Source organism: Lutra lutra, chromosome 9, assembly GCF_902655055.1.
Source record: "Lutra lutra chromosome 9, mLutLut1.2, whole genome shotgun sequence".
Classification (NCBI taxonomy): Eukaryota; Metazoa; Chordata; class Mammalia; order Carnivora; family Mustelidae; genus Lutra; species Lutra lutra.
In genome coordinates this window covers 114,343,121-114,369,825 of record NC_062286.1, presented here as the reverse complement: position 1 = coordinate 114,369,825, position 26,705 = coordinate 114,343,121, and the positions used below count along the sequence as shown (strand labels likewise).

General features: G+C 41.1%; 1 protein-coding gene across 2 annotated transcripts in view; it reads right to left on the bottom strand.

The window, feature by feature from the left end:
- DNAAF9 (dynein axonemal assembly factor 9) overlaps positions 1–26,705 on the bottom strand; it is a 134,006-nt gene that overhangs the window by 65,114 nt on the left and 42,187 nt on the right. The window contains exons 8-16 of one of the 2 annotated variants that reach the window (XM_047745123.1): positions 24,030–24,128; positions 18,217–18,272; positions 14,208–14,343; positions 11,315–11,396; positions 10,292–10,328; positions 5,896–5,983; positions 4,622–4,698; positions 2,838–2,882; positions 2,418–2,463 (exon numbers count right to left, since the gene is read on the bottom strand). In XM_047745123.1, the coding sequence (XP_047601079.1) occupies positions 2,418–2,463; positions 2,838–2,882; positions 4,622–4,698; positions 5,896–5,983; positions 10,292–10,328; positions 11,315–11,396; positions 14,208–14,343; positions 18,217–18,272; positions 24,030–24,128 (666 nt within the window). The remainder of the gene's footprint in view (positions 1–2,417; positions 2,464–2,837; positions 2,883–4,621; positions 4,699–5,895; positions 5,984–10,291; positions 10,329–11,314; positions 11,397–14,207; positions 14,344–18,216; positions 18,273–24,029; positions 24,129–26,705) is intronic. The other variant, XM_047745124.1, reaches the window with a different exon arrangement.

Below are 26,705 nucleotides of genomic sequence, written 5' to 3'. Positions count from 1 at the left end.
CACCCAGGCTCCCCTGCAACTGCTTCTGCATCAGAGACACATTTGGGCCATAGGAGTATTTCTATGTTTCTATAAATTCCCTCAAATTCCTTATCTTTCCTAAGATAATAGCTGTCCTTCTTAATTGTGATGAGGCCCTGGCCTCTCAAGAGTAAGAGATGTTTCTTTCAGGCTCTTGTACACTCATATACTCCTCGCATCCTGGCATATCCACATGCTTGCCAATTCCTTCTCTGGTTTGGGCTCAAGTTCTGAACAAGTCTGGGAAGGCGGTCATTCATTCATTACACATGTCTCCATGGATATTTCTGGATACATGTCAATACCTACAAATGCTTCTTTCAGTACCAAGAAAATGAAAAGAAAACTACTTAAGCTTTTATGACAAGACAAATAAAAATAGAGGATTTAGTAGGCTGGAAAAAAAAAACTGAAACAACACAGAGAGATCTCTTGAATGGCTGATAAACAAGCCCTAATTTATGTTAGAACTAAAGAAAACAGAACAACTTCAGGGGGAATCTAGCAGAAGAAATGCAGAAAATGGTATGAGCCAGAGCCAGGGTCTGGAATGACAGAAGATCTGGCGAGGGACACGGGATAAGTAGCACAATGAGCACTCTCAGGTCCTGTCTCCTCCTGGCCTGATGTTGCTGAATGGCCATGTGCAGAGTTCCTGAAACAGAGCCCATTTTCAATACACTGTGATCCTAGCCTGGGATCCCTATTCCAGGTTCAGGGCAGAGACAAAAGATGTGGGGCTCTTGAATAAATTGCTAGATTCCCAAATACAAAAGGGAGGCAGAAGAGTTGAGGAGAAAAACTGTAAAGCCAAAGTGGTTAGTTTTTCATGTTGTTATGAAAAAAGGATGTATAAAAGTGATAGGTAGGCTTTTATATTTTAGTTAACTTTCTGATTAGGCCTGACAACTGGGAGTTTTTTTGTTTTTTTCAAAATCTAAATCTGCTTCAAATAATTTTGAACATGTGAAGACACGAAGCCTTCTTGGGCTGCATGGTCTCTCTTAATTGATGGTGGGAACCCCACTTTTGTTTCCAGATCAAAGAGGAAACAATCCAGTGGGTTATACTCAATACCTTACTTTTATACTTGCCTTCTAATATTGAGGAAGAGGAGAAAGAAAATTGAAAGGCAGAACTTCATTTCTATTTGAAAAGGAGGACAAGATTTATACAGAAAACAATTTTCTCTCTCTTCTTTCCTATTTCATTAGTGGCTGCTGAAAGTGTACTTAACACAATAGTATGATTCTACTGGGCTTCTGATCACCTTCTACTGTGCAAATGACCTTCCAGAGCAATGCAGAGGAGTCTAAATAGAGATATCAGGGCCTACGGTCTGACAAGGAGATAAAGTACTAACACCTAATATCAGGAAGCATCTCCTAGCATCCTGATGATGTCACCATGAAGTCTCTTAGTTCTAAATGAGCATCAACACAAAATGCTGATGATACAGGGAGCAGACACTTTATAAAAGGAGAACTTACAACCTTAAGAAGTTACTCTTGTTGTACTACTCTGTAGATGAGATGACACTACTGCTTTCCCACTGGTGATGGTGGCAGGCATGCATTTGCGCTGAGTCATCCACACCTGCACACCAAGTTCCTGGTGACCAAAAGCTCACTGGAATTAAGGCTCAGGCAGTAGCCACAGAACAGACTCAAGGTGTAATCCATGCCCATGTATTCTGCAACCAGAATCTTGGCTGGATAACTACCATACCCTCATGCATTGCTTGCCAATCTTCTGCACATTAGGATACACTGAGCTAAATGGAGAACTTGGCTTGTGACCAGGAGCAACTGGTCTAGAAACTCGGCTCCCCAAAGCCATGCCAGCCAGCTCACCTGGGGACCAATATTTCTGTATCTCCAAACCATGCCCCTGTCCCATCAGGGTGCCCCCAAAAAATGGGCTGGAAAGTTCTGCTCTGACCCACTTCACTGGAAACTTAGGCCCCCAGTTTTTTGTTTCTTTTATTTATTTTCACAGACCATCGTAAGGGCATCAACTAAAGCCCTGGAACACAGAGAATCCACTGAAAACTCATCGGTCTGTGTTGAGACAGGTTTATCCTCAGCTCACATTTCCACATGAGGTCAGAACAGTCTCAGTCAGTTGGAGGAAGCCTTCCTAACCTTAGGCAGAAGTGTCTCTCTCAGACCCCAGATAAGACTCTGGACCCTGGGAAGCTGGGATATGATGCAGACCTTGTACAGCCACCCTTAAAATCATGGGCTCACTACGGCTGCAGCTGGAATGCTCCTGAGAAAAGACCAGTTTCCTCAAGGACAGACTGCCCAAGACTCCCACCTACTCCTGTCTCACCCCTTGCAGATGTCCCTCTTTAGGCCACTCCCTGACAGCTGACTTGTAACAGCTCTGCTTACCGTCTTTACAAAGTATAAGCTATCTTCACTGTCCAGAGGCACAATCCTAGAAGAGGAAGAGACAGGAGAAACACATATCACAATTACAATGTTCTTTTCTCAACTTGGCAACAACCTACAGACCCAGATTTCTTTCAGGGCTTTTCAAAGCACTGGGCGACATGTAGGCAGAATTAGTATACAGGCCACTGGAAGGAATTAGGTCCACCACCTACTCCCATGCCTCGGTCTTTCAAAGGGAAGCACTCAGAGTATAGTGTCTCAGCTGAGTATAGCAAGTCCCAGGCCCAATCCTGGCACGATGTCATTGCCAGAACTCTAAGAAGACCACCCATATCAGCAGTTACAAGATAGCCTCTCTTCACTTCTTGTTCCTAAAAACTTGCTCCAAAAGATCATGCATCACAAACATACACTTACCTTCCCTGATTATTCACAGCATGGATGTGAAAAGCCATCCTGGAGCTATAGACCCAAAACAAAATAAAAAGTCAGTCCGTTCTTGCTAACCACACTGTTGGCCACCACCCACCCCCTAGACACCTGCTGCTGCAGTGCACCTGTGCTGGGCCTACATGGCACATTTGCCACGTGTGGGGCCAGCGTTTGACTCCAGTCACAGCTCTGCCTCTGTGCAGATTCTCAGGGCTGGCCTGACTCTTGGATAGAGCAGGAGAGAACCATGTGCTAGAACTGTTGCCTACTCCAGACAGGGAAGACCCTCTACTGGCCCATGGCCTCCTGCCCCTCACCTGTGACATACTGTCCTGATCTTCCTCTTCTTTACTACCTTTGGGTCAAGGTGCCATCCCTGCTCCAAGCCCAAGCAGAGACACCAAGTCCTGTGTTCCTCTCAGGAGATGATTTGCTAATCTGATGTAGTGTAAGGTACTCAGTCAAGTGACCTTGTGGAGAGAAGGGAGTGGGGCTCCAGATGGAACTCCCATTGCCTGGTGTTCTTTTTTTGTTCCTTCCTCCAGCTAGGGAAGTATGCCCAGGACTAAAAGGCTTTGCCCTGTAGAAAGGTAGCCTGCCCTGGAAAGGCTCAGTGGCCCACTCAAAGCTCTGAGGAAAAGAAAGAAGAGAATGACTATGCCAGCCATGTCGACGGTGACACAGAAGCCCTCCCCCCACGCCCCCCCCCCCCAATGAGATAGCAGCTAACATCTACATGCTTAGTCACTCTGCATGGTGGGAAGACAAGGAAACAGATGTACGGAGAGCTCCTTGTCTTATCCAAAGTCACACAACTAGAAAGCAAAAGTTTCCTCAAACTCAGGTCTGCCAGGAATAGATAATCCAGGCCAGCACAAGGCCTTAAAGAAACAAACTTCTATCCTTCTCATCTTATGGCTAGAGCTATAAGATCCAGAAGACCCAGAAGAAAGAGGCCTGAAGCCTTGCACCAGAAAGATCTGGCTCTTCCCTCCATTCCTGGAGCTGCAGCAATAAAATTCTTGTTAGATCAACTTTTTAAATGTTCTTTCTTACTACCCAGGGCTGTAGATGTAAGAAAAAGTGGGGCACGGAGCTGAGGCACCACAGGGCACAACCCATAAGTATTCTAAGAAAATTCCCCAGTGTCGCTGGTGTCTTTTGCCTCTTTTGCCAAAAAGTGCACCAGTGGTCCTCATACACGATGGGCGGAGGGTTAGATGGACTGGGTTCATGAAAGTTTGGCTATGGACACAGACCACACAGAGGGCCCTGTGATGTGCCAGGAGATGTATGATGGCTGGACTGCTAGCAAGCCTGAATCCCAGAGCTTCTAGCTCCTGAGACAAAGCCAGGCTCAGGGTGTCTATTACCTGAGAGGCATCAGAGGCCCAAGGCCAGGGTCTCCTAAGCAGGAACTGTCTCTATGTGCCCAGGGACTCTGACCCTAACAAACTTCACCCCTCATGTCCCTGCTTCACCTTTCTAATCTCTAAACCTGGGTCCTTCAGGTCTCTGATGCTTCTGCCATTGATCTGCCTCCCATTCTGGCATCAGGAAATGTGTCTCTTTCTCATATAGTTCCTCCATCTTTGGCTCCCTGGCCTCTCAAAGCCCTGATCATGAATGTTTGCCTTTCAGATATCCTCATATTTTACTGGAACATTTCTCAGAGGGAAGACGGAATATCAAATACAAGACAGAAAAGGGTCTTTATTAAATAAAACATTAAAAATAACTCCTTATAGAAAATAGCAGCCATTGCTTACCGTAGGGCTGCCTTAAACTGCATCAACTCAAAGAAATCTAACCCAGATCCCAGGGTCTGCTCGGCTACCTCCTTCGCCTATAAAAGCAATGACAAAACAGAGACAATTAGCTTTCACAGCAAGAAAGAGTACACATCACTGATAGGAAGTACCCTTCTAACATTTGGCCAGGAGAACACTGCGCCCCTCCCCTCTACATGACTGCTTTGTATATATCAATAGATCAAAGTGAAAACATTGTGTTAAGGGAAACAGGTGCCTGCTTTCTTTGGGTTGGGTTCACAGGAACACTTCATTCAGGCAGGTGGGCACTGGAACCTGATCTACCAGGAACTGTAATCAGCCAGGATGATGCCATTGTGAGGTCTGGAAAAGGGTTTCCTCCTCCCCTCTCCCTTGGCCCTGGGGGAGAGACTACTGCCCTTGGAGTTTCTGCCAGATGCTAAGAATATTTAAATACCTAGATTTACAAAAGATCACTTAAAATGAAAAAGTGTGAGAACTGATACTACATAAGCCTTCAGCTAAAGGGCTGAGAAATTCCAAGTTGCCAGGGATCCAGTTCAAGTGAGGAGGGAAGATGGCAGGGAGCTGGTGACTACGGCTACAGTCTCTGTGGTATCTACATCATACACAACCTTTCCAATATCAAATGGCTTCCTTCAGGAAAGGTCCTATTGGCATTGGGAGGCATCAAGCTGACTCTTCGCATCTCCTTACTGGGTCAGATATAGGAATCCAACTCAGCAGGGCAGAGAAGCAAAACAGCAAAACAGCAAGGAAGAGAACGGTCAGAGAATGAGAACACATGTGCTTGTCTAGGAAAGGTAAATCAGATTTTCTAATTTTTAGTTGTTTTTTTTTTTAAACACTGAATTATAGGAAATCTCACTATGTAGCTCAAGACAAACTTAGCTAACTCTATTAAATTCACAGTAGAAAAATCTGTATTTTTTTTTAACTTTTGAAGAGCTAGTTAAAAAAAAAAAACTAGAAAGTAAAGCAGTAGGCTACAGAATGACTTTTCTTTAACATGACCAGATATCTACAAAGAAGTGCTGATTAGCGGTCAGTCATTCCTAGGACAAGGGCAGTTCAGTCATAGGCAGCAGAAGCTCAGCGCTCTCCAGGGACCTTTGTCTGGCGCCAGCTCCACTGAGGCCCAGGCTCGCACAAAAGTGACTACTACCAGGTATCCAAAGACAAAACACATGGATAGGAAGGTTTACACTGAAATTTCTACTAAGGAAAGAGAAATGTGGTATTGAAATTACCTTTGTTAGACTGGAAGTTTTAGCATAACATGCAATGCCAGCCAAAACAGCCTCTATAACAGCAGCATACACCTGGGACAAGAGCCTACTTTAGAACAAAAAATATGGGTTAACTACAGCATCACAAGGTTTCAACAAAGGCTGTATGCACATAAATGACATTCCCTAAGGAACTAATTTTTAAAAAGAATGAGAAAAGTGCAAAAACAGAACTCATTGATTTCTAAGCCTTTTATAAAGATTTACTTATTATGTCAGAGAGAGAGAGAGAGAAAGTGTGTGTGTGTATGGGGAGCATGGCGAGGGGCAAAGGGAGAGAGACAGAATTTCAAGTCGACTCCCTGCTGAGCATGGAGCCTGACTCAGGGCTTGATCCTAGGGCCCTGAGATGATGATGTGAGCTGAAACCAAGAGTTAGATGCTTAACCGACTGAGTCACCCAGGCACCCCTGATTTCTAAACCTTTTAAAAGCCATGTGCCCCACGTGATTTATACTTTGCTTTTTTTTTTTTTTTTTAAGTTTTGTAGAGCTTTTTTTTTAAAAAAAATTCATTTTAGAGAGCGAGCAAGCGAGCGCAGAGGGAGAGAATCTCAAGGAGACTCTATGCTGAGCACAGAGACCAGTTTGGGACTTGATCTCATGACCCTGAGATCATAACCTGAGTTGAAACCAAGAATAAGCCTCTTAACTAACTGTGCAAACCGGGTGTCCCTATACTTTGCTCTTATTAAACCACGATAAGAAAAGCCAACTCTGCTCAGAAGACCAACCCTCCCTGTTTGTGATCCAACTGAAGAGAACTCTGCGGGCTCCCTGGCCCCTCTGTCAGCAGTCTGAATCCCTTCAGTATCTTGGTACAGACTTTCTGCTTTTTCGGGACCAACCACACCATACATTCATGTCATCTCCTCCCAGGCCTACGAACTGCTACTGGAACTTCAGGAGCAAAAGAGATTACCTCAGAGGAGAAGATGAGCTCCACTTACATTTAAATTACCAGCTGCACACCATTTTTCAAGTAGCTTACCTGATCCAGAGAATAGAGTGTGCTCCTGAGGGCAAACATTCCCTTCCTAAAGCTCCCTGCTCCTCACTCACCAATCCTGCCCTTTCTCTTGGACTTCTCACTTCCCAAATTGCTTTTAAGAAGGTTTCTTCCTTCTCAGCATTTTGGGCCAGATAAATTTTTTGTCATGGTGTCTGTCCTGTGCACTATAGGATGTTCAGCAACACCCCTGGCCTCTATCCAGTAGTACCCCCAGTTGGGATAACAAAAATGTCTCCAGACATTGTCAAAGGTCGCTGGGGGTGGGGGTGGAGGAAGAGGAGCAGTAGAACTGCCCTTGGTTGAGAATCACTACCTTATGGGAGAAAGATTTGGGATCTTATCAGGATAATTATAGAGAGAAGGGGCTGGTTCATCCACAAGGCCCTAAAAGGCAGGGAAGATGCCTGGCAAGAAGATGATTAAAGACTTGCTAAAGACTATGTCAACGTTTATGCCTGAGAATCCTGTAACAAGTAAAGGAAGGTGACCAGACTTGGAAAGCAGGAAGGAACCCAGAAATGATCTGGTCTAACTCTCATCTTACAGAAGAAGCAAGTAGGGCCTCAGGAGGTGGAGTATAAACTGTCCAAGGCACAGAAAATGAATGGCAGACTTGAATTCAGGTCTGCTGTCAGCTTGGTGCTTTTCTATTGTACCATGTCACATAGCCAATTCCTTTAATTTCCTCCTTGGCTCCCACACTACATCTCTACATTTTAGGTAAGAGATTTGAGATGGGTAGAAGAAAAAAAGACAGAAAAAGCATACATGACAGCTCCAAGGATCAACATATCCTGAAGATTGTTGGCCAGGCCACAACAGAGGGGTATGTCTTGGTAGGAAGGGGCCTGGCAGGGGCACGGACAATGAGCCTGGCCACTTCCAGGTAAGATCAGAATCTTCCACACCTTGGCACAAACACCAAAGACATATAAAGATGCCCTTCCTCCTTTCCCCACCCAGCCTGACTCACTCAGTACCAAAATGTTTTGGCCCCCTCACTGCTTGGCTTTCTCCTATACAAACCCCAGGCAACAGCTGAATGCAAAGCCACGGGGCTATGGGCTTATAAAATGGCCTGAATGGGAGGCCTGAGACTCATGCCTGGATGGCACTGCCACTGCCTTCACTAGGACTCCATAAGGACCAAGTTCTACCAGCTCTGTGATTCACCAAGTCTCCACATGTATGCTCAAGCACTGGTCAATACTAGTCCCTGAAGCTGGGCACCAATGAATTTGGTTAGGAGAAATGTTTAAGTGTCCAGAATGAAGATCCAGTGGCTAAGCACAGCTGGCACATAAGTACCAACAGGTACAGGGGTGCTTGGGTGGCTCAGTCAGTTAAGCATCTGACTCTTGATTTTGGCTCTGGTCATGATCTCAGGGTCATGAGATCGAGTCCCACATTGGGCTCCATGCCAGATGTGGCTTCTGCTTAAGATTCTCTATCTCCCTCTCCCTCTGCCCCTTCCCACACTGCTTGTGTGTGTGCATGCGCATATACTCTTGCTCTCTCTTTAAAAAAAAAAAAAAAAAAAAGTAGTACCAAAATGTACAAAGTGAGAATGTGGCTGACATGTTGCTAAAGGGCAGAAAACCCACACACTAAAAAACTGCATACACATTAATTACAGCTATACAAAACCTAAATGTATAATTTTTAAAAACCCAGTAAGATACACAGTTAAGATACTAATGGGTAGTGCCAAAGAGGAGGAATTATGGCTGATCTTATTTTTCCTTTTTTTCTTTTCTATTTCCCAAATTTTCTGTAGTATGATTATATTCCTTACATTGTATTTTTTCAGATACAGCTCAATAGTTCCTACTCCAGAGAGTCTGATTCAGTAATTCTGGAAACTATTATAGCCTGGGGATCATATATCTATAAAAAGATGCTTAGATGATTCTTCGTGGTCTGTCACTATTGGCCTTTGGGAAGCACTTGTCTAGACCCCAGTAGTTTATGCTAGAATATTTAATTAGGTAATAACAGAATTCTATTATGTTCATATTTCTGATGGAAAACTCCTTTTTGGAATTCAGTAGTTCCAGCATTGTTATGGATTGAATTGAGTCCTTCTAAAACTCATAATGAAACTCTAATCTTCAATGTGACTGTATTCAGAGATAGGACCTTTAAGAAGGTCATTGAAGTTAAACGAGGTCGTTGAGAGTAAGGACCTAATCCAGTAGGACTGGTATCCTTATAAGAAGAGGAAGAGACACCAGAGATTTCTGTTTCTCCACAAGAGCTCAGAGGAAAGGCCAGATGAGGACACAACAAGAAGGTGGTGGTCTACAACTCAAGGAAAGAGGCTTCACCAGAGACCAACCCTACTGGTACCTGGAACTTGGACTTCAAGCCTCCAGAATTGTGAGAAAATAAATTTCTGCGGTTAAAGCAATCCAATCTGTGATATTTTGTTATGGTAGCCCAAGCAGATTAACACAAACATTATTGAGTTTCTTCCTTTCTTTTTAAAAAATTGACATATAATGTATTATTTGCTCCAAGGGTACAGGTCTGTGAATCATCAGTCTTACACAATTCACAGCGCTCACCACAGCACATACTCTCCCCAATGTCCATAACCCAGCTACCCTATCCCTACCCCGCACCCCCAGCAACCCTCAGTTTGTTTTCTGAGATTAAGAGTAATTAAGTTTATTTCTTATCTTTGGTTTCCTGTTATATGTGGGGGGAGCAAAGTCAACACTGGACCTTTTTAAAGTTGCACAGCTTTGGGGCACCTGGGTGGCTCAGTGGGTTAAAGCCTCTGCCTTCAGCTCAGGTCATGATCCCAGGGTCCTGGGATCAAGCCCCGAGTTGGGCTCTTTCCTCAGCGGGGAGCCTGCTTCCCCCTCTCTCTCTGCCTACTTGTGATCTTTGTCTGTCAAATAAATAAAAATTAAAAAATAAAAAATAAAAATAAATAAAGTTGCACAGCCTGAGTTCAGATCCCAGCACTATTCCCTAAGTCTAAGAGTCAAATCCAGAGGAAACACTGCTCAGACCAGAAGTGGTTTCAACATAGATTCTCCCAATGTGTTTAAGGATGTTTTATTTTGGGGATTAAAAAATGTACTATGTAGAAGATACAGTAAGAAGAATCACACCATTGAAATGGGTTTGCAGAGGAAGTCTCTGAGTTCTGGAAAGAGGAGCACATGGCAAAGCTGGCAGGACTCCAAGCTGAGAGACAGGGCTAGGAAACCACAGCTCTGCTCACCACTTCACCCAAATGTCCTACCCACTGCTGATCTCAAAGGAGCAAGAGGGACAGCCACAACTTCTGAGTAACTCAACTTTAAGAAAATATAAAATAGAAATGAAGACTTACATTTGTTCAGTTTTCTTGGGCAGCTTATTCTCATCACCTGTAACAAAGGACCATGAATTAAGTGTGACAAGATCATGTGTCCTGCAAACACTTCACAAGGAGGCTAGAATTTCTTAATTCGAAGGAGATGTCAAGAACTACATTTTTTTTTTCTTTTGGGTTAAACACAGTACAATCACAACAGCTTTTCCCAGAATCCTCCTAAATCTTCACCCTTGACACTGATTTGGACCACCCACTCAGCATCACCTGTGAACATCAGAGAAGACCTGGGGAATCTTAGGCTCTGGAATGTTTTCACCTTTATTTTTAATTTTTTTAAATTATGAGGTATAATTAAGTAGGCTCAGTTCTGACTCTTTTATCATCTCCTTAATTAGCTGACCCTTAATTATCATGCTTCTTTCAGAGTTTTCCAGCTTACACAGCAACACCCAGGTAAAAACCTGGTTTCTGCTGTATTCTGTTCTGTGGAGCAGTGTTGAGATCCTCATTTGTTCTAGAGCTTCTTCTCTAGGTCTCTTTGGATATCTGCAACTTCTGGTTACCCTAGCAAGAAGGGCAGCCCCAGTGCACCTGATCTTTCTGGAGGGCCCTGCAGCATGGAACACTTGCTCCCTTCTACCTTCTAGAAGGGTAGAAGGTACTCTTCTACCACAGCCCTTCTTCACCAGAACAGCAGGCACCTGGCTGACTCATCCAAACTCTCACTGTAGCATATATCTCCAGCTATCCAACTGGGACTCACTCATCTTTGCCTTCCCTCTAACACTGAGCACATGGTCTCACACATGGTTAGACAATATACATGTTGAGCTGATAATTATTCCTCCAGAGATACATTCTTTGAGAAATGTGTTAGGTGTATCAACTCTCCAACTGCACTGAGAGAAGGAGTTGGAGGCCTACTAAGTGGATATCATAAGCTTCTGAAGAAAGCAGTTAATGATGACTCCATTTCTAATTCATGAGAGATATTTTTCATTAGGGAAGCTGATGAGATGAGAACTTACAGGGACTTACCCAAGTAAGGAACATAAGTAGCTCCAAAAAAGTATGTTCTTGAACAAGCAAGGGGTCCCTTTGGTGAGATGCATTGTACTACCTGCATGTCAGAAAAAAAAGTAAAAAAAAGAGTAGGGACTTAGGTGTATACTGCTGAAAAATGAAAATTATATCGTTCATGCAAATCAATTTTATCTCACCAACAGCTGATTTATTATTTTTTAAAGGCACAGAGGAGAAGATCACCTTTAATTATTGTTTTTCCAAAAGTATTTTGTGTTGTGTATTCTTTTTTAAGATTTTATTTATTTGAGAGAGAAAGTGAGAGAGACAGACAGAGCACAAGCAGGGGAGAGGCAGGCAGAGGGAGAGGGAGAAGCAGGTTCCCAGTGGAGCCACCTAGGTACATCTTGTGTTGTGTTTTTAACCTTGGCTATATTGTGAGATTGCTACTGGGTTAGCTCATGATGCTAATGAATTCACAACTTAGAAGGGAAAGAGAAAATGTGCTTGGGTTTTGACTGTCATTAGTAGTCCAGAACTTTCACAGTGAGGACTTTGGCTGACATGACAGGGAAACGTGTGGAAGCAGCTACAAATTCAGGAAAGGAGGGTGTGCCCCAGGTCCCCACTTGTATTTGTATTTCATCTCTGTACATAAGCCTTGGAAAGAGATTTAAAAATTCTTATTCTTGGGGCGCCTGGGTGGCTCAGTGGTTAAAGCCTCTGCCTTCGGCTCAGGTCATGATCCCAGGGTCCTGGGATCGAGCCTCACATCGGGCTCTCTGCTCATCAGGGAGCCTGCCTCCTCCTCTCTCTCTGCCTGCCTCTCTGCCTACTTGTGATCTGTCTGTCAAATAAATAAAAATCTTTAAAAAAAAAAAAATTCTTATTCTTCAGGGCGCCTACGTGGCTCAGTTAGTTGAGCAGCTGCCTTCAGCTCAGGTCATGAACATAGAGTCCTGGGATTGAGCCCTTCATCGGGCTCCCTGCTCAGTGGGGAGTCTGCTTCTCCCTCCCCCTCTGCTTCTTTCCCCTGGCTTGTGCTCTCTCATTTGCACGTTCTCTTTCTCTCAAATAAATAAATAAATAAATAAATAAATAAATAAATAAAATCTTTTTTAAAATTCTTATTCTTCTTCCCTGTTTAGTTGTTTATTTATACAAAAATGGATACAGATGTCCTTTTCTTTAGAAAATCCAGCATCTCATCAGGGTTCCCAGGCTATCAGTTATAAAAAACAAAAATGCTACCATAAGAACTAAAGCAAAAGAAATTAGTGCAATATATAAAAAAATAGCTAAATGTGACACAAATATTCATTCTACTCCAATTTTTGAGGAAGTCACAAGAGAATGCATGGCATTTTTCTGTAATATTATGAACACTGTGAATCCAAGTTAAAGATGTGTAATAAGGATTGTTTGGCCTACTCTATAATTCACCATAGTGCATATGATCAATATTGCCACGACCCTAAATAAAAACGCATGTGCGTATTTCTATTTGTTGGTTAACTGGCATATTTCCTCAACAGAACATGTTTCTTGGATTTCCAAATTTCCCCCAATTGAAAGTTTCTTTTAAAGTGCCATTTGTATAAAGAAGATGTGGCATATATATACAATGGAATACTATGCAGCCATCAAAAGAAATGAAATTTTGCCATCTGCAACAACATGGATGAAACTAGAGGGTATTATGCTGAGTGAAATAAGTCAATTAGAGAAAGACAATTATCATATGCTCTCTCTGATATGAGGAATTTGAGAAGCAGGGCCGGGGATTGTGGGGTTAGGGAAGGAAAAAGTGAAACAAGGCTTTTCATGTCTGTGCCTATTGGCATTTCTGGGTTGTCAGCTTCTCCAGTATCCAGTCTGGGATATATAAGCAAAAAGGAACCCCAGAAAACTTACTGCCATTTTGTCCCTTTGGTCCTAAGCTCCTCAGCCAGCCTGCCTTCTTCTACCTTCCAGAGTCTTTCCATGTTTGTTTTACATAAATGTCCAGTGTTTTTAGGTGTACTCAGCAGAAGGATTTGGAAAAAAAATATCTCTACTCCCTCTTCCCAGAAGCAGAACTCGGCTAAATTTCCTTTAGTTTTAACATATTTAGTGAACATATAAGATTACACCAAGAACCCTATGTCGTTTGGCATTTCCTGTGTATTCCCAGGATCCTCTGGGGGGTTAAAACGAGGTCTGAGTTCTCCCATTAAAGGGCAGTAAGATCCTGACAGCATATCCATCCACTCAAGTAGCCTTATATTCCTGACCAGCTTAGAGGCAGAAAAATTTAGTCCATGAGAGCATCAGTCCAGAGCGACTTAGTCTCATGTTCTCCAATCAAAACTAAAAAATAGTACCTACCTCACCAGCTTTCCTGACTGTCAGGAACATTTTGAAAATACTTAAGCTTCCATAGCCTTTTACAAGCACTAGAGTCTCATATTTCGGTCTAATGTTTCCTTTAAAAGAATGTAGCAGACAATTTACCACCAAATGAAAAAGTCTTCTCCCTGGCACCCTCAATAAAAGAACAGTGATCCTCAAAGTTTATGTCCTGAAATGTAACAGTGAAGACATATCAAACCTAGTAGGCTTGGAATGAGTCTATTTGTAAGTTAATTTAAAAGTCTTATTCTAATGACAACATTACTATGACAACTTAAAGAGTTTGGTTTGATAAAGTATTTTTTTAAGCTTTTTCCTTCAAATATTTAAAAATTAACTATGATGTTTTCAAATCACACCTAGTACTTATGCAAAAATACAGTGAGTTTGCAATCACTTCTTTCACTCCAAAACAACTTCGAGATTAAATCAATACACGAACTGGAAAGGTTCCCCTTATCCTCCCCTCCTCCCTATTTATAAAACCAATTAAGCACCAGGTAGTCAAGCCACTCACCATGTGTTTGGCAAAGCTCCCATTGGGACCAGTGTTGCGTACCAGATGCCCTTCAGAAGGGAAGTTAAAGTTGCCAGCATTCAGATTGTCTCGTGTGGAGTGATTACCAAAGAGAACGAACGGCTGCCTATTAGGGCTGCAGTGGCAAACCAAAAATGAAATTAGAAAAGAGAGTCCTAGCTAGGGCAACTTCCCAGTAAGTGGGTTCTTAGGGTTTTCAGAGTGGGTTTTCAGTCCTGCTTGGGGTTTTCAGTCTTGTAGTCTGAGGAAAGAGGTCAGTACAATCCCCCTAATACTCCTTGCTTGCTGAGAAGTGATGCCAGATGTCTCTAACTCCTCCTACTGACCCACAGGGATCATTTAGGGACATAACTAAATTCAAGCCAGGTTTGTATTTTCAGCTTGTTCTACTTCTTTTTTTTTTTTTTTAAGATTTTATTTATTTGACAGAGATCACAATTGGCAGAGAGGCAGGCAGAGAGAGAGGAGGAAGCAGGCTCCCCACTGAGCAGGGAGCCCGATGTGGGGCTCGATCCCAGGACCCTGGGATCATGACCCAAGCCGAAGGCAGAGGCTTTAACCCACTGAGCCACCCAGGTGCCCCTGGCTTGTTCTACTTCTTAAGGACAAAGTTCCATAGGTCTGTACATGATGCAGAGATGGAGCAAGGTTCCAGTTTCATACAACAGCAATTTAGTAGAAACAGAAATTTTAAAGGATGACACCAGTTGTGATACTCAGACCAAAGGCAGACAACAGAGGCATTAACTATTCCTGAGCAGCTTTTAGGATGGGAGGAGGAGAGTAGGGTTGCAAATATCTCACTGCCACACTTACCTGCCCTGCATGCATCCCCTTCTTCTGTCTCCTCTCTTGGTTAGACTTGTCTGTTTATTTTAGTTTTTTGCTGTCACTTTCTGCTCACTTCTCAGTCCACTTTAGTTGACCCCTCAGTCATTTTACTCCAATTACTCTTGCAAAAGTCACCATGTGACTTTCACATAGCAAATAGCAAATCCAATGGATAGGCTTCAGCCTGCCCTTCCTTGGTCTCTCAGAAGCACCCGACACCCTCTCCCTGAAAGAGCTGTTCCATCTCAGTTTCCCTTGTCAGCCATTCTCTTCCTCTATCTGCCTCTGAATACTCCCAGGGTTTTACTTTCAGCTATCTGTCTCTCCTTTCCTCTTTCATCATCTACCCCCCGTTCCCCTTCTAGTTCTTGCAATAAATAAATGGCATCGTCATCCACCCAGGGACTGAGCCAGAACTGAGAAGCCTCCTTAGGCCTCCTTGAGTTCTCCTGCCCCTTACCTTCTAAATCCAACCAACCACCATGTTTCACTCCTATTTGTCCATTTCCCTCAACCCACATGGTCACAAGCCTCATCCATGATGCCATCATTTCTTCCCCAAACAACTGCACTGCCCCCTCACAGTGACCGTGCTTCCACTCTTGCTCTCCTATAATCTATTCTCCACAGTTCAGAGGGGGATAACTTTCATACACGGAAAGCTTTTTAATGCCTTTATTTCATTTTCCGGAGAAGGACTGTAATCTTTCACATGACCAAATAAGACTTGTATGGTCTGGCCTGGCCAACTTCTTTGGCTCCACGGAAGGTCACTCTCCCCCAACTCTTTTATTCCACCAAACCCATCTTCTTTTATGTTCCTTACACTCTCATCTCAGGATGCTTTTCTCCCTTAATCACCTTTTTTACAAAAAAAAAAAAAAAAAAAAAAAAAAAGATTTTCTTTTTAAGTAATCTCTATACCCAGTGTGGGGCTCGAACACAAAACCCTGAGATCAAGAATTGCACATTTCACTGATTGAGCCACCCAGGTGCTCATCTTATTACCTTTACTCATCATTCAGATATCCCCTCAGAGAAGACCATGTTCTCCAGCTATAGTCTTCACAATGCCAAGTTCTTTTCTCCTTCATGGCACCAATCAGAGCTTGTAATTATATTATTTTGTGAGGTTGCTTGATTAATGTCTTATTTCTCTACCACACTACACACTCCATAAGGGCAGAGACCATGACTGTTGGGTTTTTAAAAAAAATTTTTTTAAGTAATCTCTATGTCCAACACAGCATTTAAACTGCAACCCAGAGATCAAGAATCAAATACTCTACTGACTTAGCCAGCTGGGAACCTCCATGACTGGTTTACTTTTTAATCATTTATTTCTTGCTTAGTATGTCATATGTTCTCAACAAATAGTACCTAAAGGATATTTTTAAGATAGTTTCTGCTATGGACTGAATGTTTATATCCCCACGAAATTCATATGTTAAAATTCTAACCCCCAGAGTAATGGTATTAGGAGGTAGGGCCTTTGGGGGAGGTGATTAAGTCATTAAGGTAGATCACACATGAATGAGATTATAAAAAAGGCTCTTATAAAAGAGTCTCCTGAGAGATCCCTTGTCCTTTCTGCTATGTAAGGTTATAATGAAATGACTGCTTTCTAAGAGGAAGTGGGCCCTTATTAGACATTGGATGGGATAGTGCAATCTTGGGACTTACCAGTCTCCAGAACTTAGGGAAAAGATGTTTTTTTGTTTATAAGCAACCTAGTTTACGGTATTTTTGTCACGGCAGCTAAAATAGATTAAGACAGTTTCCTTTATTCCCTACCCTTTCCTTAAATTGCCCTTAGTGTGTGTCATGTGGAAAATTCTTTATATTTCTTGTATTATCCTTAAAAATATCTCCTTAAGTTTCAGGCAAATAGGGGCTCCTAAAAGTAAACATGACTGATTATTCTTCTGAAGCTTAATTCGAGGTAAATGACTCTTTAGGCAGAAAAAGATGACCCTAAGTCCCAACCATGGCAATTTGTCTCACTTCAGATTGGACTGGATTTAGGGAAGAAAAGAGAGGAAAGATCTACTTTCATCTATCCATCAGAGGAACCATAACCAGCGGGGGCCCTGCCGCTTACCACGATAAGAAAGATGCTAAAGGAAATACCTCAAGAAAACAAATGCAGCAACCCTAATGCTCCCTGTCTTCCTGGGACTGGACATTTACGCCTGAACCTTTTTACTCCCCGTAACATGCTATGGATCCCTGCCTAGCCCTTGAACATTCTGCTTCCTAGCTTTCCTGGGGGTAGGGATGGAATATAAAATTCCTTTCTTTAGATTTCAGCAAGTTACAATGTTTTAAAAGCTAGTTTACTATAAACCTGTATTTTTAAAAAAAATTTTTAAAGATTTTATTTATTTATTTGAGACAGAGCAAGAGAGAGACAGCATGAGCGGGGCAGAGGGAGAAGCAGGCTCTCCACTGGGCAGGGAGCCTGATGTGGAACTTGATTCCAGGACTCCGGGATCATGACCTGAGCAGACAGCAGCCGCTTAACTGACTGAGCCACTTAGGTGCCCCTAAAACTGTATTTAAAAAAATATATATATATGGGGGCGCCTGGGTGGCTCAGTGGGTTAAAGCCTCTGCCTTCGGCTCAGGTCATGATCCCAGGGTTCTGGGATCGAGTCCCGCGTCGGGCTCTTTGCTCAGCGGGGAGCCTGCTTCCTCCAATCTCTCTCTCTGCCTGCCTCTCTGCCTGCTTGTGATCTCTGTCTGTCACATAAATAAATAAAAATCTTTAAAAAAAATATATATGGATAGGGGTGCCTGGGTGGCTCAGGTCACGATCTTAGGGCCCTGAGATCGATTCCACACTGGGCCCCACACTGGGCCCCCTGCTCAGTGAGGAGAACTGCTTCTCCCTCTCCCTCTCCCTCTGCCTCTCTCCCCCACTTGTGCACTCTCTCTCCCAAATAAACAAATATTTCAAAATAAATATATACGTATATAAATAGAAAAGCAGTAAACGGACAATTTTTCAAGGTATGAATTTCTTACCCTGTGATGACTAAAGTCAATTTGTATTTTCCTGACTCTACCTTGGGAATTAGATGCTCCCTCACAACCACCCTCCTGGTCAGTCCCATTTTCTCTATTATCATTCACCTTTCTTCCCCAAGAAACTTACCTGTTTTCAGTTATATGGCTGGAGATCATTCCATGACTGAAGTAACTTCTGAATGGCTAAAAAAGAAGCCAATATTGTCTATATTAAGATAATATTTCTATAAAACAATCACAAAACCCCCTCGTATATGTACATATGAATGTAGGTATTGTGTGTGTGTGTGTGTGTGTGTGTGTGTGTGTGTGTTTGAGAGAGATGTTTACAGATTATTGTAAAAATATGGAATGACAAATGTAGTAGAAAGCAACATGAATTTTTAGGGCAGGTAGCAAACAAACAAAAAAACAGCAAAAGAAATAAAGACAAGAGGCTGCAAAAGAAAATGGAAGGTAAAGAAAATCACCACCTACGGTCCAAGTTACTAATCATGTAGGAATTTTCCCTTCTATTAAAAATTTGTTTTTCAACATTTTGAGGAACCTCCAAGCTGTTTTCCAGAGTGGTTGCACCAGCTTGCATTCCCACCAACAGTGTAGGAGGGTTCCCCTTTCTCCACATCCTCGCCAGCATCTATCTTTCCTGACTTGTTAATTTTAGCCATTCTGACTGGTGTGAGGTGATATCTCATTGTGGTTTTGATTTGTATTTCCCTGATGCCAGGAGATGTGGAGCACTTTTTCATGTGTCTGTTGGCCATCTGGATGTCTTCTTTGCAGAAATGTCTGTTCATGTCTTCTGCCCATTTCTTGGTTGGATTTTGTTCTTTGGGTGTTGAGTTTGCTAAGTTCTTTATAGATTTTGGATACTACCCTTTATCTGATATGTCGTTTGCAAATATCTTCTCCCATTCTGTCAGTTGTCTTTTGGTTTTGTTAACTGTTTCCTTTGCTGTGCAAAAGCTTTTGATCTTGATGAAATCCCAATAGTTCATTTTTGTCCTTGCTTCCCTTGCCTTTGGCGATGTTCCTAGGAAGATGTTGCTGCGGCTGAGGTCGAAGAGGTTGCTGCCTGTGTTCTCCTCAAGGATTTTGATGGATTCCTTTCTCACATTGAGGTCCTTTATCCATTTTGAGTCTATTTTCATGTGTGGTGTAAGGAAATGGTCCAATTTCATTTTTCTGCATGTGGCTATCCAATTTTCCCAACTCCATTTGTTGAAGAGACTGTCTTTTTTCCATTGGACATTCTTTCCTGCTTTGTCAAAGATTAGTTGACCATAGAGTCGAAGGTCCATTTCTGGGCTCTCTATTCTGTTCCATTGATCTATGTATCTGTTTTTGTGCCAGTACCATGCTGTCTTGATGATGACAGCTTTGTAATAGAGCTTGAAGTCCGGAATTGTGATGCCACCAACGTTGGCTTTCTTTTTCAATATTCCTTTGGCTATTCGAGGTCTTTTCTGGTTCCATATAAATTTTAGGGTTATTTGTTCCATTTCTTTGAAAAAAATGGATGGTATTTTGATAGGAATTGCATTAAATGGGTAGATTGCTTTAGGTAGCATAGACATTTTCACAATATTTATTCTTCCAATCCAGGAGCATGGAACATTTTTCCATTTCTTTGTGTCTTCCTCAATTTCTTTCATGAGTACTTTATAGTTTTCTGAGTATAGATTCTTAGCCTCCCTATGACCCAGCGATTGCACTACTGGGTATTTACCCTAAAGATACAAACGTAGTGATCCGAAGGGGCACGTGCACCTGAATGTTTATAGCAGCAATGTCTACAATAACCAAACTATGGAAAGAACCTAGATGTCCATCAACAGATGAATGGATAAAGAAGATGTGGTATATATACACAATGGAATACTATGCAGCCATCAAAAGAAATGAAATCTTGCCATGCAACGACGTGGATGGAACTAGAGGGTATCATGCTTAGCGAAATAAGTCAATCAGAGAAAGACAACTATCATATTATCTCCCTGATATGAGGAAGTGGAGATGCAACATGGGGGGTTAAGGGGGTAGGAGAAGAATGAATGAAACAAGATGGGATTGGGAGGGAGACAAACCATAAGTGACTCTTAATCTCACAAAACAAACTGAGGGTTGCTGGGGGGAGGGGGCTTGGGAGAGGGGGGTGGGGTTATGGACACTGGGGAGGGTATATGCTATGGTGAGTGCTGTGAAGTGTGTAAACCTGGTGATTCTCAGACCTGTACCCCTGGGGATAAAAATACATTATATGTTTATAAAAAAAAATTTGTTTTTCTACATTTCTAATAAAGGAATATATTTTAATACTAACACACCAGTTTATTTTTATATTTTTTTTATTAAAGATTTTATTTATTTATTTGAGAGAGCGAGAGCATGCAAAAGCAGGGGGAGGGGCAAAGTGAGAGAGAAGCAGACTTCCCGCTGATCAGGGAATCCAATGCAGGGCTTGAACCCAGGACCCAATATATTAATTTAAAATCAGCATTTAGGGGCGCCTGTGGCTAAGTAGGTTAAGCGGCTGCCTTAGGCTCAGGTCACAATCCCAGAGGCTTGGGATTAAGCCCCACTCAATGGAGAGCCTGTTTTTCCTTCTCTCTTTGCCTGCTGCTCTACTTGTGCTCTCTCACTCTGTCAAATAAATAAATAAAATCTTTAAAAATAAGTAAAAAATAAAATCTGCATTGAGAAAGAATCCACGGAACTTAGAAGTACACTGAAAGAAGTTTCCCAGGAAACCACAGAAGTATTTCTCAGCCTTGGTGTGTATAGTACTAAGCTAAACACTAATCTAAACTTGATATGCAGGGTCTGTATTAAAAAGGTTCAAAAATTCCTTAATACCCACAAAAAGGCAATTTTAATCTACTCAAATAACATCTATTGTTCTTCCCACACCCTGATTATGTAAGTAATATATGCTTATTTTAGAATTTAATAAAAACCACCTACAATCTCCAATAACTGTTAACATTTCGGTATATTTTCTTCCTATGGTACATCCATAGTATATGGTTGTACCAAAGCCTATTAAACAGTTTTCTATTCTTGGAAATTTGTACTGCTACTAACTCTCTTATATTATGAATAATACTGTAATAAACAACTTTTCATAAATTTTATTTGCAGCTCTGATTATTTCCTTAAAGCAGATCTGGAAATGAAATTTTAGAGTAAACAGGCAGAACTATATTGCCAAACTGTTTTCTGAAGAACATCTGGGATGCCTGGGTGGCTCAGACGGTTAAGCATCTGCCTTGGGCTCAGGTCATGATCCCAGGGTCCTGGGATTGAGCCCTGCACTAGGCTCCCTGCTCAGCAGGAAGCCTGCTTCCCCCTCTCTTACTCCCCCTGCTTCTTTTTTCTCTCTTGCTCTCTCTAATAAATAAGTAAAATCTTAAAAAAAAAGAAAAGAAAAGAAAAATGGTATTTCATTGTTGTTTTATTATATGGTCCTTTGATTTCTAATTAAGTAGAGTATTTCAGATATAGTCAATGGCCATCTGGATTTCCCTTTGGTAATTAACTGTTTACTTACATCCTCTGGATGTTCGTCAATTGGAGTTTGGGGTTCACAGATCTTACTGATCTGTAAAAACTCTTTATATATATGTTAAAATAGCTAAATTTTACTGAGGGTTTACCATGTGAACTGTGATAAACACTTAAATGCATTATCTCAAGTAGTCCTAATAACCTATAAGGTTTATTCGATCACTCACCAGTCCAGTTAGTTAATAATACTGTACTAATACTAAAATGGGGGAAAAAATGAAAATAAAATATAAAGTGAACTTCAAACATGAAAACCTTTTCAACCTTACTCACAATTTCAAAAATTCCATTTCTTATCTATAAGACTGTGAAAAATTAGAAAGTGTGACAATACATCCTATTGGTGAGGCTGTGGTCAAACAGGCACTCTCATATACAGCTGGTGGGAATGCAAATTGGTCAACCCTCGTGAAGAGAAATTTGGCAATAGCTAACACAACTAAATATGCACTTACCTTTTGACCCAGCAATCATATTATGAGGTATACAAACCTCCAACAATTTGAAAATACATAAGAACAAAGTTATTTACTATGGCACTGTTTGCAATGGCAGACTACTGAAAACAACTTAAACAAGCATACGTAAGAGAATGGTTGACTAAATTAAGATAAATCCACACAATGGAGTACTATGAAGCATAACAAAGAACGAGGAAGATCTCAATGAACTGACTTGGTGAAAGTTGGAGGACATATCCTTGTTGGGGGGAAAAAAAAGCGAAGGGGAAATGACTACATGTATCTTGCCCTTCAATGAAAGAAACAGAGAAAATACACAGATATCTGTTTATTTGTGCAAATGAAAAAAAAGATAAATCAGAAATGAAGAGATTTGTTACCTACTGGTAGTGGAGCAAGTGGAAAATGGTGAAGAGAGGGATGAAATGAGAAGGGGGTAGTAGGAAACAAGGAGTGACATGTCACAGAATATACCATTTTGAGTATCTTTCACTCTTAGAACCACAGTAATGACAAGAAAAAAGAATCCAGAAAACAGAAAAGGGCATCAGTGAGATGCAGAACTACTTCAAGTGGCCTAATTGCAGAGGTAATTAGAGTCTCTGAGAAAAAAGGTGGACAGAAAAATATCTGGACAAATAATGGCCAAAAACTTTCTAAACTTGATGAAAACTGTAAATCCACAGATCCAAGAAGCTCAACAAAAGCCCAGCACAAGAAATTTGAGGAAACTACTCAAAACTAGTAATAAAGGAGAAAATCTTAAAAGCTGCTAGAGGGGAAAAAAAAAAGACCAGTTATATACAGAGGAACAAAGATAAAGAATAAAAATTAAGATGAACATTAAAGATAAAGAGGAGAACATCACAAACAATGCAAGGGAGAAGACAGTGGAACAGCATCTTCCAGGTACTAAAAGGAAAAACACTGTCAACCAAGAATTCCATACATGGAAAAAATGTCTTTCAAAAATGAAGGTGAAATCAAGATATTTTTTCAGACATATGAAAGCTGGAAGAACTCATCATCTGAAGATTTGCACCGTGAAAAATATTAATGGATACTCTTCAAGGAAAAGGAAATCATACTCAATGGATATCTGGATCTGCACAAAGGAATGAAGAGCATCGAGAACAGTAACTACATACACAAATACATGAAATTTTAAAAATTACTTTAATGTTTTAAAAAAGTATTAAAAAGGATTAAAACAAGATTAAAAAGAGAATTAAAAAAAGAGAACTGACTGCTTAAAAATAATAGCAATGTATTAGTGGGGTTTATAAAATGTAAAAGTGAATGCAGGACAACAAAGATCAACACCAACTCCAAAGGTCAGGAGTCAGTACAGCACAGGAGAGCTGAGGACTGGCGGTGCAAGCCCAAGGCAGAATCAAGTGTAAGCTCAAGACCACTCCTCTGATCCTCCCTGTGACTAACTCTGGGTACTGGCCTATGCCCTGGTTCTTGATTTAGATACCTTAGTTTACTCATAGAGTGAGTTTTACACTGAATCTAGTAATTTCACATTGGTTGCCTGGAAAGAAAACTTACCTAGGGGTTCAACTAAGGAAAGGAGTGCTACTCACATGTGGAGAATTATTTTTAGACCTAGTAACTAGCAACTAGCACCCAATAGAATTCCTTTCCGACAGAGGTACCACCAGACTCTAAAATGAGCATTCTTCTCATATAGAAGCGGGCACAGAAAAACAACAACTTCTTTATAGGGGTTGGTAGGTTGGTATGGAGGCTAAAAACTTCTTTACATCATACGACAAAGCTTAAGGCAATAATAACCAAAACATATAAGGATTGGTACTGTTGAATTCTGAAAAAAAATTAACAAAACTAAAAGAGAAAAAATAAATAAGTTAATTAGTTTTTTCTCTTTGACCCTTTCCTTACATACCTCACCCGCCTGAGATTCAGAAAGTTCCAGCAGGAAAGGAATTTCTGTATCAAAATTAGCAAAGAAGCTAGTCCACTGATGTTCAAAAGCCACCAAATCCTAGGAAGAAAATGAAAAGGGTAATGCATTTGGTCACATTAAGAGGTACTTTAGAAAACCAGAATCATGAAACAGCATCAGCTATCAAAATACCAGATCACTTAAATATATTTTAAAAGTTAATAGCAAACTACAGATACATGTTATCACAGAGATGAACCTCAAAAACAACCAAAAGAGGCCAGATATAAATGACCACCTGGTGTATGCTTCATTTATATAAAATACCCAGAAAATGCACATCTATAAAGACAGAAAGTAGATTAGTGGTTTGAATGAGGCCAGGTAGAAACAGAGACTGATTACAAGTTAACACAAGGGAATTTGAGGGGTTGATGAAAATGTTCTAAAATTCGATTGTGGTGATGGTTGTACAACTCTAAATTTCACTAAAAATTCCTGAATTGTACACTTTAAAATGGGTAAATTTTATGGTGTATAAATTATATTCTAAAGAAGTTATTTAAAAAGAAGACAACAATGTGCACCCAGCGCCTTACTTCAGCAATCTTTATTAGAGAGAGGGACTTACTTATGAGGCACTTAAAAGACAGTACATCCAGTGACAAAAGGTGGTCACACCAGTGCAGCTTTGTTTAAGGACAAGTCAGATGACCTGACTTGGGTGGTGCCCTGAGTGGCCCATAGCCCTCTTCCCCCTCACATCCTGCCCTAATGTTGGTAGGGGGGAATTGCAAAACTCTGTGCCTTTCCCAGTTGACTCTCGGTGCAGCCTCTCTACTTCCCCTATCCCAGCTGCATTTCAGCCTCTCTGAAGGCATTCCTGTTCCCAATTACCACACATTGCTTTGTGCTTCTGGCTTTCCTTTAAAACATCATTAGTTCCTTTAAAACACACATGAGTTAACCAAAACACACGAGTTGCTTAAGATACTCAAATAACATCTTTTTTTTTTTTTTTTAAAGATTGTATTTATTTGTCAGAGACCGAGAGAGAACACAAGCAGCAGGAGCAGCAGGCCAAGAAGGAGGCTCCCTGTTGAGCAAGGAGCCCCAGGCGGGACTCAATCCCAGGACCCTGAGATCGTGTCCTGAGCCCAAGGCAGACACTTCACTGACTGAACCACCCAGGTGTCCCTCTTTGTCTTAAAGTTACTGATAATTAAAGTTACTGATAATTCATACTCAGATAAGTTATCTTTACTATCCAACTCACACAGTGTGTTTGTATGTTGGGCACTGGCCTAGTGCCTTGCTCACAGCAGGCATTCTGTTTGCTGCACTAAAACTGACTGGCTGGATCTATGCTCCCCTCCATTCTCTCCCAGTCGATAAATAAGTACTCAGACTTATGGGCTCTGTGTTACCCATGTACTGACTCTACCTCTGGCCCTAGGCATAAAGCACAATGGACTTCTGCAAGGAATACTTAGTGTAAACAACATTCTTACTAATGGCTCTGCTGCTTGCCGCCCAGATGATCTGTATTTACAGATAGGTGCAGATGTATATGTGTATACATATCTAAAATTATTTTCAGTAATCATGTAAGTGACAGTGCTGATACAGTTTTCTATATATGTTTTATATATATTGTGGGATAAAAAATCAGATATATGTGTATGAATATATGTATATTTCCTAGCTAGAATTTCCTAGCTCTACCCACTGAAAAGATCTAGAAACAACGACCAAACCAAGACCAGTGAGCATTCCTAGCATCTAGACTGTTGTGTTGAAATACCACTCCCCACTCAAAGAAACCAGAACTTATTAGAGAAGTGACTGATTCCAGATCTGGGAGAGGAAAGGTATAAAATAATCCAGGAATATCTTGTCATACTATATGACATACTAACTATGATATACAAGTTACCAAGGACTATATAGGATTGTATTAAACAATCTGTGACCAACTTAAAGCCACTGCCCGAAGATGGACAATGTGAACATTAGTAAAGATGATAACTCCAATGGACAGAAACATCAAATATGTTTACATCTATGAGTTCAGAATGAGACATATTAAAAAGAACTAATTGGTTACTTTTGGAGAATGGCTGGGAGCCAACTTTACTTTTAAAATTGATAAATAAAATCAAGAGTTCAAACAATTATCCTGCTTTTCCCACATGGACTCTACCACTGCATAACCAAATAGCAAGTTGAGTATTCCTCTTTAGAGAATATAAATGAAGAAGGAATTACAAAATTAGAATAATACCATTTTATAACGGTGAATAGAGAATCTAATAAAGATCTAAGGGTTGCATATCAATGTTCAAAAATAAAAAGAGAATCAATTAGATATATGTACTTCTTGTAAAGAATACAACACCCTCCCAGAAGTAGTTTTCCCTTCCAAAATCAAAACAGTGATTAAAACTCTAGATTTGGGGCACCTGGGTGGCTCAGTGGGTTAAAGCCTCTGCCTTTGGCTCAGGTCATGATCCCAGGATCCTGGGATCGAGCCCCACGTTGGGCTCTCTGCTCAGTAGGGCGCCTGCTTCCTCCTCTCTCTCTGCCTGCCTCTCTGCCTACTTGTCATCTCTGTCTGTCAAATAAATAAATAAATAAAAATCTTAAAAAAAAAAAAAAAGAAGACGACTCTAGATT